Below are 14,236 nucleotides of genomic sequence, written 5' to 3'. Positions count from 1 at the left end.
CTGCATTCAAGATGGCGGCCATGGTCACCATGTATCTTACAAGTTGCACCCCCTCCCCTCTCTACCATCTCCCATTACCAGATTTCAAATTTTGCTGTCAGGTTTCAAAATAAACAGGTGTCCAAAGACTTTTGACTCACCCTGTATATCCATTATTCTGTTAATTGGTAATTTATTGCCAATTTTTAAAGCTCGGGGAAGGGTGGTGATCACTTTTTGTTGTGCATGGTGGGACAGATCATCCTTGTATACTGCAATCAAAGTGGAACCACATGTAGAATGGTTTGAATCCCACTTTAAACTATATATCTAGTTCCGATTAGCCTATCAACATAGAGTCAAAACAAGCTCTTCCATTTTTAGACATTAAAACAAGCAAACGTTATTTACTCTTATGATAATCAATGATTAATTGTTAGATTTAGGAATCTTTTAAATCAATCTCTGCATCCCTTCCCATTGAATATTGAATTGTTCCGGAAATAAAAATGCAGGGATTATATTAATTCAACATTGTGTGAAGATGTATGGGAATTATGATTGGGGTTGCTGACTAGTATCTCAATAGCTCTTTGTTTGGCACTAGGCATTTCTTTCCTGCATTGCTCTGCCTCTTTGAAATGTTTGTTTATTATTGTTTTATCTGCATTATGATTTTGTTTATCAGATGGCAGCACAAGAGCAGAAAGTGTGCTGTCTTTGAACTCCTGGTTTTTTGCCTGGTGATTGTATTCAGTAATTGCCAAGGTAAAGCAGTATTGTGAGACTGAAGATCCAAAACATTGGATGAGTCATTGCTGTTGGAAGCAGATATTGGAAAGTGTCAGCTTTGCAGCTGCCAGACTGCACACTGGTGATGGCAGCAACTACAGCCAGTTCTCAGTACAGACTGGTAGGAAGGGAGGAGAGGGGAAGTTAGCAACATAGGTGGCCAAAAAAAGTGTCCTCATCACTTTAAAGATAATACAGTTGTTGAAGACAAAGATGTTGGACTCCAGTAGTCCTTTTTTTTAGTAGTTACAAAAAGAAAGAAATGGAGGATTATTTCTGTACATTTTCTCATGTTTTTAGAGCCACCACCACATGAGTGATATTTCATATGCAAATAGCTGCTGCATGAAGCAATTTCCACACACACTTACACACCGGAGGTGTATTCATGACCTTTTAAGGGAGTGATGGGAGGACTTCTTTTTTGGAGGAGATGGAATGTTTTTTGGTGTTGAAGTGTTGGGAGAGGTTTGTGATATTTGTGATTCTTTTCTGGAATCACTTAAGTCATCTTCCTACTAGTTTGAAATGCTGTTGTGAAAATATTAAAAAAATATTTATCTTGAACATTGAATATTATCTCTTCACCTCCAAAGTGAGCATCACTCTGATTGGCAGATCTAGTTTTCTGCAGGTCTTCCTTGTTACAAAGCTACCAACTTAATTTCAGGAGACATTGGACTTTGCCAAATTTATACAACATTTTTTTTTAAACGGACTGTACATCCCATGTGTGTGTGTATGCCAAATTATAAGATAATGTTGCTTGTTTTAAGAATTTTCCCAAATAAGGTAATGAAAATTAAACAGAAATAATTTTATTTTCCTAAACAATATACAAAATATGGTTACATAGAAAGATTATTATTTTATGTATACGGATGGATCAAAAAGTAGTCAAACTACTTTCAGAGGTATGCGCTTATGCCCTGGTACATGAAAATTAACCCAGGGCATCAATTCCGCGAATTTTTACGGATTCCCCCATTTTCCTTTGATTCATCCTTTATTTTCCATTTTTCATTACAATAATTCACTGTGGCATTGGCATGAATGCCCCAGTGTGAAGAACCAAATTTGTTCGGTTTTCCTGAACAAAGTTGGTTTTACATTATTCTACAAGGTAAGAAGATTAAGATAAAGATTAGTAATAGTAGGAGGTAAATATGTGTTAGTGTTTAATATTATTTATGAATACAGATACGAAATTACACATGTGTGTAATTGGGTGGGAAGTTAATGAAAATGTATCTCATTCAGCAACTTGGCAAATATCTTGTGTGGAGGTCTAACTAACTTATTTATTAGGGATGGGCTGATATGAAATTTTGGCCGATACCAATAAAGTACCAATATAAAATTTACCAATACTAATAACTGGTATTCTACCATTCTGATATAAAATTCCAAATGGTCCTTGAAGAACCTGAATAGTTCGTTGACTTCAGGGACGGCGACAGGGGTGGGCACGGGTGGGCAAGCGCCCACCCAAAAATTCCTGTGCCCACCCGATTGCCCACCCAATCAAATTCAATAAGTACATACACTTGGGGATATATGAATGATTCAATAAATGAGTGTATTCTGGTGTTCATAACATGTATATTTTTCTTGTGAATATTATCTATGCTGAAATGTTCATATATTATCAATCCATAAAAACCAATTTTGTCATTAAATAGTGAAAGTAATTACTATAGCTATTGAAACAAAAACTGTGAACAAATTAATACTTCCATGATTAAAAGCCACTAGTAGGCTTAGGAGGCTCAAAATTATGCAGGGTATGATCAAAATTAGATCAGAATTTAGGGTGAACTTGAGGACTGCAGCTCCGGGCCTCCACATACGTATATAAATCCCGGCCTGAGTATGGTTAATAAAATCACCAAATAAACAAATAAAAACATCATCTTAGCGTTACTTCCTTCAGCAACACAATAAATTATTTTGACTTTTTAATTATTATTAGAATAATTTAATCAAGAAGACTTAGATGCGCGGGCCATGTGACATGAATGGCAGAGGAAAGAATAGTTTACAGGATTCTTGTTGGGAAACCTGATGGTAAGAGACCAGTAGGAAGGCCAAGACGAGGATGGAGGGATAACGTTGGGATGGGCCTGAAAGAAATCGGTAAGGATGGGAAAGATTAGATTAATCTTGCCCCGGATAGGGACAGATGGAAGGCTTGTGTTGCTGTAGCGATAAACCTTCGGGTTTAAGTATGCTAGAGTATAATAAAAAAGTAATGTAAAGTGCTCCCCTGTGCTCTGCACCATGCCATGAAGGCGTATAGGGTGTGTGGAGTTAGGGCCCCATACTTTCTTTATCTCGGCCGAATCTGGAGGTGATGTGATCAGAGTATAATATAGTTATAATTAGCTCTGCATTGAAGTGTCCCTTTTTTATTTCATTACAATTTTTATATACCTGTCATCTTCGTATAGCAATATGGTATGCGAAATATCAACTTTATATTTCTTCTACTAATATGTAGGAATCACAATAATCACTACAATACCTAAGTAAATAAATTTTAATAAACCAATTGCATGTGGAAAAAAGTGTCACGAAGTATCCATTAAAAAAATCTGTTTCTTTGTTTTTAAGCCCACTTTTATGCTCAGATAGGCTAATCGGGACTAAGCCTACAGTTTAAGATGTTGTCCGAACCAGTGTGCATTGTGCTTCCACCAGAGGAGGGGGAGTCGAACACAGGACCTCTCTATTATAACGACTTCTTTATGTCATTGGGGAAAAATATATACAAAAAGAACTCGCACCAAACGTGGCATTTTATCACCACAGAAGATGCGTTCATTATAAGAGGGTGACTGCCTGAGACAAATATTTGAGGCTCTCGGAAAACAATGTCATGTCATTGTTCACGTAATTAGCTGCCTTGATCCACTAATGAAACGCTGTGCAATTGAAATTACCACCTCAACTTTCTAAGAGGTATGAACTAATGAAACTCCATTTTTTGGAAGAGTAAGTTGTTGATTTGTTTTATTTTAAGTCATTTCTCTGCGAATTTTGATAATAACGACGGTAAGGTTCAATGGTGATTAGATGAAAGTAACGAAGGGGCGAAAACAAACACACGCTGACACTCAAAATACAAACCCTAATAAATTATTACTTTGACAGTGGTTCCAGGTGCCAGGGACTCGTTGCCCTGAGAGAATTAAGTTTCCAGGGTATGCTGCACAGGATAGAGGTTGACATTCTAGTGTGTTCGAAATGGTCATGCCATACAACCCAAGACATGGTACGGTGATCAACTTCAATGAATTCCTTGTGTCCTAAATCATTTTGTTACCTCAAAAAATATGTTCATGTAACCATACGTGTATTATTTCTCCCGCATTACTAACATGACTGTTCAGAAAATGAATAGCAACTTAGCTAATAATCTCTTCAATTCTGAACAACTTTTTTCAATCTTACTTGTTTATTACTTATGAGTGATATTTTGTCAAAATAGCCTTTCATTAGCCTAGGAATACTTCATGGACAATGAACAAAGAATTGGTTTTCCGTGTGTGTTTTAAATCATTCCTAATAAGACGTTCATTTTAATCCAAACATTCAGTGGCGGCGATTAGGAGGAGCGGGAAGTGGGGGATGCAGTTCCCCCATCACATTTGCCACTTTTTGCCCCATGCACTATGGCCTCTTTATGCTAAGCCTTTGTTACCAATAAAAAGTATATTGTCCCTGCCCCTCAAATGTTGGCACCCAATTGCGCTACTACAAACATTCAGATAGCTTTGTCAGTTGTACAAACCTTGTGTTCTAAGAAAAGTGACTCACCCCTCCAAAGTAGTAAGAAAACTCTTTCAGTCAAAAACTCATACGATGAAAATACTATGCTCAGGAACATGCATTTAAATTACGAGAAACTTCACGATTGTCTACCATTGCACTTTTTATCACTTTCGCCGAATACCTAAAATCAAGTATGTGCCTTGTATTTGCAACACAAGCTTAAACCTAATTCATATTTTATTTCACTGTATTAACATGCATGAAAGAATGTGATTAGAATGTAGGGCTGTGCATGGGTAAACACCTCGTTGAAATAATTGTGTCCATCAGAGACAAAGCGAAAGGAAATGGAACAAGATGCGAGAATAGATTACAAAAGAATAAAGGGGAAAACAAGAAAAGGAAAGGGAAAAGAAGTAAGAGGAAAATCGGGAGTGTAAGAGAGATGAGATACATACATACGTATTAATTACACATACGTATATACTATATATGGTCTTACATTTTACTGCCCACCCTAATATATCATAATGGAGCTCCTGCCCACCCGGTCGAAATTTTCTGGCGCCGCCCCTGGTTGACTTCCTTAATAAATTGTTTCCAGGTGACTGCAGTGCAAAATAAGTTGTATATTTAGACATTTACTTTTTTAAAAAAATAAATAGGTCATGGAGATTATCCATAAAAAATATAACAAAATGTCAGAATTTTGCACTAAATTATAAGATATTTATAGATATATCAGATCAGATCAGTACCTCCGATAAGGGGACCTCCTGATCAATTCTATATATTTTTTTCTTGTCCAAAGAATGTAAAATGAAACATGTTGAGGTAATTTGATTAAAAAAATGGAAGCAATGCAAATTTTAGGTAGCTGTGCAGGACAGTTTGACCATGAAGTAATTGTACTCAATCTTCCATCATATTTCTTACCCCCCCACCTTCCTAGTCGGCCTTCATGACGGAGTGGTTAGCACATCGTGCTACGACACCAGAGGTCCAGGCTTCGAATCCCAGCCTGGGCTTGGATGTTTGTGAGCATCCATTCATTAATTTCATCATCACTCATCTTCATCTTCGCAATTAGCCTAAAGTGGCTGATAAACAAAGTAAAATAAACCAAATCACTCAATCAATTCTTACCTTCTTTGCCACCTAATCTTTATGTTAAAACCTGACTCATATACTTTTAATTTCTTTTGCAGAGAGGTTTGTGTATGCCACACCATTCACACCAGGTGGGGCGAGCACATGGTGAATTGCATGAACAATATAAGCGCAAGACTATCCTAACAACAGCAAACCACTTTCCTTACGTTAAGACCAGGATACAAGTGGTGGATAGAAAGCAGGTAGGTCATTAATATGCTGTATTCTTTTCCCATAAGTTTAATTTGCCGTATTCAGGGTACTGTAGTACAAGAATAGATATAGCTACACTATCCACAACATGCGATGTGTGTTGCCTTGTAATCAAGGGGTCTCAGGTTAAATACCCAGTGGAGGCACATAGTGGTTCAGATTCCAATTTAGACTATAGGTTAAGTCTCAATTATCGTTTCTGTTCTTGAAGGGACATTAAAACATAATTAGAAAAGCTCTAGGGTTCACCCAACCTCTAATAAATGGCTGACTGGGTGGTTGGGTGGCTCGAGCATGGTGCTGATCACATCACCTCCAAAAAATGTCAGTTCGTGAATATGTGGAGCCCTACTTCCATGTCCTCATATAGGGATGGATATACATGCCTTCTTGGTACCCTGCAGTGATCATGAGGAACATAAGCTGCTTATGTTTGGAGAAAGAAAGATGTGGTTGATAATAACACTGTTCTACACACATTTAGAGAAATGAAAGTACCCATTCTTTACTAATATGATGATGCTGAACACGGAAATGACATTAATAAAGTTTTGTTGGCTCTTGTTTTGGCATATCAGAACGGGGGTGGTGGAGAGGACACATTCAAGCTGCCCAGCTCAACTTGAGTATATATGGCAACACTGCTGATGGTCTGGCATGTAGCATTCCAGTATATCACACCATCCTTTGCTGTTTCAGATCCTCTCAACATTGGCCAGTTTGCATTCAGTTGTGCAGTGTTTCCAGAGTATTGTTAGATTTCATATATGCAGTATATATTGCGATGTGGCAACACTGGTGGCCTTTTGACAAGGTAGCATCTAAACAACAGCACTCAATTCTGATATGTCATGTATTCAGGGAAGTATTTCACCACCTTTGGCTGCTATCAAACCCCACAAGATACCTAACTAACTAACTCTCTAGCCTTCATAAACCTGAAGGTTTATGACTTCAACAACACAAGCCTTCCTTCTGTCCCTATCCTGGGCAAGATCAATCCAATCTTTTCCATCCTTACTGATTTCCTTTAGGTCCATCTCAACGTTATCCCTCCATCTTCATCTTGGCTTTCCTATAGGTCTCTTATCATCAAGTTTCCCAACAAGAATTCTGCAAACCACAAGATAACACAGGCCAAATTAAATTTCCTAATCAGGGACATAGAACTCCCAAAAATAAAGTCTAATTGTTGGGCTTACAGCTGCAACAATGGAATCACCTGGCAGATGATGTGAAGGTACTATTCCCTACAGATATAGAATTACTTTCATTTTTCAAAACAAAAGGTGACCTGACATTGTGCCATGACAGACTTCTTTGCACCAATGAATACCGTATTTACTCGAATACCCCGTGCACTTTTTTTCCTTACAAACGTGGCAGAAAATGGGGGTGCGTGGCTTACTTGAGTATAGAGCTTATCATCAGGCATAAACAATTTATCCTGTGGAGGTATGCAACCTGTTATACAAACTTACATCAAGATGTTATCTCTCCGCCTGTGTTCTTGCCATAATTTGTGTATCAAGTGGAAAAAATCATTCTAATATTTCCTGGTTTAATTAAATCACAGTTCTCTCTCACTGCACTGCATTATGTGCATTGTTTCTTCACCTCCCCCCCTTCTCCTCTAAAAAAATTGGGTCAACTTAATTCATGAAAAGCTTGCAGACACAAGAGAAGAGAATATTCTCCTTCGTCTTTTGCCAAGGGAATCATTCTGCAGTCACACTGGCGCCAAGAAAGAGATAAAGACAGCAACCAGCTGGATGTTTACGTCTGGCCAGTCCAGCTGCATGGGTGTGGGTGGGGGAACTTGTAAGGCTTGTTTTATGTTGCAGTGACTCATTTGAGTAGCATCCTTCTTATGTTACTTCACAGATGGATGCTAAAATCAAGATGACCACTAAAGGAAGAAGATTGCGATCTTTTACATCTTTTTTATTAATTCTTCCCAGATATCTCGGGAGGGGGGGGGGGTGACTCCCAGGACTCCTTATATAACTTATATAACTCTTAATATATTTATCTAGGTATGCCCATATTGCTCAATTTGTTATATAACATAAATCATGCTTACCTTGAAAATAAGAGCCAATAATGATGCATTGCTTATGGGTAACCTGAATTATGCCGTAACTTCAAATTAAGAGCCAATCTTAGAAAATGAAGTACATATTCATGTTTAGGAGGTCAATTTCAGTAAGAAACAGCTACTTTCCTTTCTGTTAGAAAAAAAGGTGAGAATTTGTAGAAGTGCAATTAGACGTAAGCGAGTTACTATTTTTTTCCGCGAAATTTACTTGGCTGCAAGTTCCCAAGTATATTGTGACAAAGGCCACCAAAATTAATAGAACCTCTGCAAGTAAGTTTTGTGGAGAAAAATTGCTAACTCGCTTAAGTCTAATTATAACCTGTTTACCTGTATACTATCCATAGGAAATTTCTGTAATTTATTTTAAGTGTATTCCAATGCCTCAATATTATCAAATTATTGTATGCTTGAAAACTTAATTCTTTGTTTCACTGACTTTACAGAGTGAGCCATAAGTCACGTTGCATCCTCTTTATTTCATAACTACAGATATTTATTTGTTTTATATCATATCACATATAGAAGATTGTATGTCCATAATATCAGTATGAGCACCATCATTATCATAACACATCTGAATGAAATGCCATGTGCAGTGAGAAGTTTTGTTTAGAAAATCTTCTGTGATACCTGTGAATGCTTCTGCCACAGCAGCCTGCAGTTTGACTATTGTTTGGTACGGCTGTTGATTGTCCTTATCCTTAATGAAACCCCACAAAGCCTTGACTGAAGGGGTCAAGTCAGGACTCCTTGGTGGCCATCTCAACAGTAGATGTAAACCTTCAGCTCCATGTTTGACTTCACATGAGCTTTTCTCAATACCAGGTTTCCTGGATTGGAATTCTGGGTAAGACATGGAGTTTGTTCATTGTGTGTGTGTTCCCTCCTCTGTTGCATCAATTCATGATTCTTCCAAATTTTAAATAATTTGAAATATTTACCCAGTCCCAAATAGATCTCATATTTTTCTTCTAGGGCTTGGGACACTTCTGTGGAGTCTAGTTAGTCTGGAAATTACATAAAATTTTAAGTTTCTTCTAATTTTGTACCAGTTTTGTGTGAAAAATGTAATAACATAAATATTTCAATATTCTCATGCAATTCCTGAATGTTTTAAAGCAAAAATCTTGGTAAACTTGTACATATAATTTTAGTGGAATACTTGCACACCAATATTAATCTATATTTTGAGCAACTTTTAATTATTGCAATTTTTAAGCATCATTATTGGTGGGAATCAGTAAGAGTACCAACATCAGTATGGGTGTTGGTTGATAAGTTTTTTCTTCATTTATTTTTTTTGTTGTCTCATTCCCAGTACATCCTTTGCTAACTTTTTTACCATTGTAAATTAATTTCAATAGAGATCATTCTGTGAAATGTTTCTTAGGTAACATACCTTAACATCAAACTATCAATAATATGAAATGTAATTTCTTCCTTCCCTTTTTACGTAGGTTATTCATTCTCAAAATCGACTCTCAAATGTTCTCTTTAAATTTACTTTTTTTTAGGTTGTGCTAACACCAATTGAAGTAGCCATTGAAGATATTCAAAAGAAGACAATAGAGTTATCATTAGCAACTCAACAGGAGCCACCAGATCCAAAGATTTTGCAAATGGTATTGCAGGGTTGCATTGGTAAGAAAATTAATTTTTTTAACCTTCTCTGATAAGCTTCATTGTTTTATTGTGGTATTGTAAATTGGCATGCTTTATTCATGTTAGGCCTTATTTACATAGGCAATATATATTTGTGTATGAGCTTCAGATTCCCACCTTTATTTTGCATATTTATTTCTATTAACCTTTCTCCATCTATCTGAATATTTTGCATCTACTCTTTCCAAATGATGCTGGCTGTATTCCTGTTTATGAACCACAAATACTGTATGCAAGTTTATGTTAAATTTAATATTGTTAGTGAAGCAAGAAAAAATGATCCTTCATGAATTTGTTTCTTCTAAAACTATATTAACTATCCTCCCACTGTTTCTCTAAGAAGAAGAAAAAATCAGCTTCGTGGTGGAGTTATTAGCACAGGATGCTATGATGCTAGGGGTCTCTGGTTTGAATCTCAGCCTGGGCATGGATGTTCATTGTAAGTGTCCCTTCATCAATTTCATCATACCTTCACTCATCCTTATTGTGACGATTAGCAAAAAATTGCTTAAAAGCAACACTAAATAGCAAAAATGAAATCCCTTGGGGGAGAAAAAGTCACATTCAGCCCATGGGTCTGCAACTGAATTTTGAAAACCAACCTCATGTGCACCCTAGCAAAACAAACGTATGTAACTAAATTTGGCTACAGTTATTGGTTATTATTGTAGTTGTATTTTTATGGTGAGATCTGACATGTTGATCTCATTTTACAGTGTGTCCTGTCTGTAAAAGAACTTTGGGGTTTTGAATTCAAGTTATTTTGTTACATTCTGAATTATGTCTCTGGTCATTATGCGTCAATTATGTCTCTAGGAATTATGCATGAATTATTCTCTGTATACGTGACAAATTGAAACTTTTATTAATCCAAATGCCATTGAATTTATACATACATATTTATAAATGCCCTGAGGGAAGGTTTTCACAGTCTAGCTTTTATTTGTATAGAGGAAGGAAAAGAAACCTGCGTGGAAAAAAAACAGAATTCTCCCAATCCACTTACTTTTTTAGTGTCATTTGCAAAACAATCTATTAGACAGACGGAAGAATATTGCAAGATAAGATATCTTGAAGTTGATTAGGTAAATTTGAGTTTGAAATCTATGTCCAATTAACAACTTGTAGTAGGTTTGTATATCCCGTAACATTTGTGGCTTCTGTTTGTAGACGTGTTTTGAACCTGAATATGTGAATTGGCAAATGTACACTCCACACCGTCAAATGAAAACCGAACACCCGCCATAAAACTCATTCCTCGCAAAATTTGTTGTTACGTATCGATACTGCCATCTGTAGGGTAGGAGAAATGCATAGTGAAAATGCACAGATCCACAGAGTAGCTTCGTCATTGCTCAGGAGGTGAGCGTAGTGAAAAGTGTGTTCGTCCAGCATTGGAAATGGAGGCAAGCAAAGAAGAGCAGAGAGGTGTGGTTCGTTTCTTGGTGGCTGAGGGTGCTGGAACACGTGAAATTCATTGTTGCATGTCTGCAGTGTATGGCGAACACTGCATGTCCCTGACAAGTGTGCACGAGTGGAAGAAGAGATTCTGCGAAGGACGCACATCACTGCAAGACAATCCGTGCCCGGGATAGGCCATCGAGCCATTACGTCTGATGTGATTGCGAGGATCGATGGTCTGATCCGGGAAGACCGACGAATCACAGAGGAAAAAATTCGTGTTCAGGTTGGCATTAGTCATGGCTCTGTGCATGCCATTATCAAAGATCAGCTGCGGTTCCGAAAAATTTGCACGCAGTTTGTTCCGCATCAACTGACGGAGAGACAAAAGATTGACAGAATGACTGCATGTCTGAGTCATTTGCAGTGGTACCATGAGGAAGAGTATGTGTTTCGGTCACGTATCGTCACAGGGGATGAAACATGGTGCCACCATTCTGAGACCAAGAGCAAACGGCAAAGCCAACATTGGAAACACGTCGATTCTCCCCCGCCAAAGAAATCCAAGGCTGTCCATAGGAGTTCCGGTAAGGTCATGCTGAGCTGTTTCTTCAACTGCAAGGCCCCTCCCTCTGCTTGTCGACTTCCTAGAGCATGGAGCCACAATCAGTGCGCAGCGCTATGCAGACACGTTGCGGAAACTGCAACGTGCCATAAAATCAAAATGCCCTGGAATGCTGTTGGATGGAATCATCCTTTTGCATGATAACACCCATCCCCATACTGCCAATTTGGTGAGGGATAAACTTCAGACATTTGGCTGGGAAGCGCTTGAACATCCTCCGTACAGCCCCGATCTTTCCCCTTGTGACTTCCCCATTTTTGGTGACCTGAAGAAAGACATTCGTGGACGTCGGTTTCATTCTGACGAGGAAGTGCAACAGTGGGTGAGGTTGTGTATCCGTCAGTGACCTACCTCTTTCTACAAGACTGGAATTAATCGTCTCGTCTCCCAGTGGGATAAATGTCTTAACACTGGGAGACGACTGACTGTCCCTCATATATACCGTTTAATTGAATTGAATTAGAATTTTTGTAAACATTGGAATTACGCAGACCATTATATTTTTAATATATCTGTATGTGCGTGGAAAGGGTGGGGGTAGGGGTTTGCAGGTTGAAGCAGAGAAAACATCAACTTGTACCCTTGACATTTTGGTAAGTTTGCCTTAGAAACTGGGAATTATACTTGAATTTTATCATGATCCTAGAGTGGCCACCCTGTTATATTCCATTTCAGTCCACACTCTGGTAAGCATATCTAAAAGAATATCTATGATTGTGGTTATTGTTTGGTGCAGGTGGTCAAGTGGCTGGAATTTTTCTTGGCACATAATGTATTTTACGTAACCCCCAAAAGAAAAAACCCATTGGCGTCTGTGGTGGAGGAGTGGGACCTGTTCTAGCTATCCATTTTTTTCTGGAAACCAGTTGTACGACTTCTACAAACAACTTAGAGACTGTACAGTTATGTGACATTGCTTCCATCTTGTAAGGGATGTGTGAAGTAAAATACGATTGTTTTTGCTTCACAATTATGCTCAAAAGACCATTGTATTCTTCAACAAAAATAATAAGTTTTCTTTTCCCCTTTTCAAGCTCAAAATTACTGTTTCGGCCAATGCTGCAAATTAGAAACCAGAAATTCACACTGCATAGATGATTATATACTTAATGTTTAAATACTAAAGCTTACCTTTATTTTTATTCCAGGGACAACTGTAAATCAAGGCCCTATGGAAGTAGCAGTGCTATTTTTGTCTGAGCTGGTTGAGTCTCAGAAGACTAACCTCAAAACAAACTAAGGCTTTGCTTTAAGGATTTTTCAAAAAAGTAAGTATACTTGCAACATTTGTGCCAACCCTTTTTTTCTAGTACGTTAAAAATTTTATTTTAATTATTGGTTTTATGGTAAAATTGTTAACAATTACCTAATAGAGGAATTACAATTTCTTTCTCTGTTTTGCATCATTTTTTAATTTGCACGTTTCATAGGGATAGATTGATATGAAATTTTTGCTGATACTGAAAAGGTACAGATATAAAATTGCAAAATTTCCTTGAATATGAATGGCTAATTAATTTCCTTAATTAATGTAACTGCAATGGAGCTTGTTTTTGTAAACAGAAACTGCATTTTTAGACAATATTTACAAAATTAGAGCATACATGAATTATACATTTATATTCATAAAAAATAAGAAAAAGTTGCAGGCTATTTATAGAAATATCAACTTTGTAAAATTATCAGCATTTTTACCGATATATAATATCGTAAAAACCTTAACAATTGGTCTTCCCCAGCTACACGTTTAAGGGAGATTACCTGTAGTTAGAGATAGATCAGTTAGTTCTTTGAACTCTCCAGCCTCTCTCTTGCCCATTTTGGGGGGCAGCAGGAAAATGTTGTATAAGTTTTTTCCTCTTGACTCATGTCACCCATCACCCAACAGGTCATTAGATGCTGGGGCTTGCCCAGAGTTGCCTATAACTAAGGGTCCTGCTAGAGGAGAAACATTGATAATGAAACCCTATCCCAAGGTGGTTGTTGTATGTGCCGATGGGACTATGTTGGCTGCAGGGGTAGTTGCAGTCGCAAATGTGGCCTCAGGGATTTAGGCTTGGTCCTTGAGTAGCCTTCATTTTGGAGGGTAGGCCTTCCTTGGCATAGAGGGCATGTCGAGGCAACAATTTATGGACCCTCCTTAGAAAATCTTATTGTTTATGATTGCTAAAAACACTTCAAATGGAGGAAAACCCACAAAATGTGTGAGGCCTTTGAGCCCAATAAGTATGGAACAGACAAGTATTGCTATGACCGTGCCACATTATATTGTTTCAAATGCCAACATTTTGGACACACTCAACCATCGTGCAAGGCCACTATCACCATCTTCGGCAAATGCAGTCAATCCGGTCATGGCACGGAGCCCTGTCCATCGGGACAAATGTGTGCAAATTGTAATGGCAAACACACTGTCTGGCCGGGGCCTCCTAGATAATTATATACAGGCCTCACACCATCTTCCGTGATGTCACAGAATTAGTAAAGTATAGTCCATTTACAACATTTAACAAAGTGCATTATAAGAGTGGAATATTTAT

The 14,236-nt window shown here is 37.7% G+C and overlaps 1 protein-coding gene across 1 annotated transcript in view; it reads left to right on the top strand.

The window, feature by feature from the left end:
* The window catches only part of LOC145981345 (dedicator of cytokinesis protein 7-like), a 50,780-nt gene extending 37,844 nt beyond the window's left edge, over window positions 1–12,936 (top strand). Inside the window, exons 2-4 of the mRNA XM_083114574.1 lie at window positions 5,754–5,900; window positions 9,523–9,649; window positions 12,845–12,936. Of these exons, the coding sequence (XP_082970700.1) occupies window positions 5,754–5,900; window positions 9,523–9,649; window positions 12,845–12,936 (366 nt within the window). The remainder of the gene's footprint in view (window positions 1–5,753; window positions 5,901–9,522; window positions 9,650–12,844) is intronic.
* Window positions 12,937–14,236: the final 1,300 nt, after the last annotated feature.

This window comes from Lepisma saccharinum, chromosome 2 (genome assembly GCF_977018435.1).
Source record: "Lepisma saccharinum chromosome 2, izLepSacc3.1, whole genome shotgun sequence".
In the NCBI taxonomy this organism is placed as follows: Eukaryota; Metazoa; Arthropoda; class Insecta; order Zygentoma; family Lepismatidae; genus Lepisma; species Lepisma saccharinum.
The sequence above is the reverse complement of the archived record's forward strand: the minus strand, read 5'-3'. Positions and strand labels throughout refer to the sequence as shown.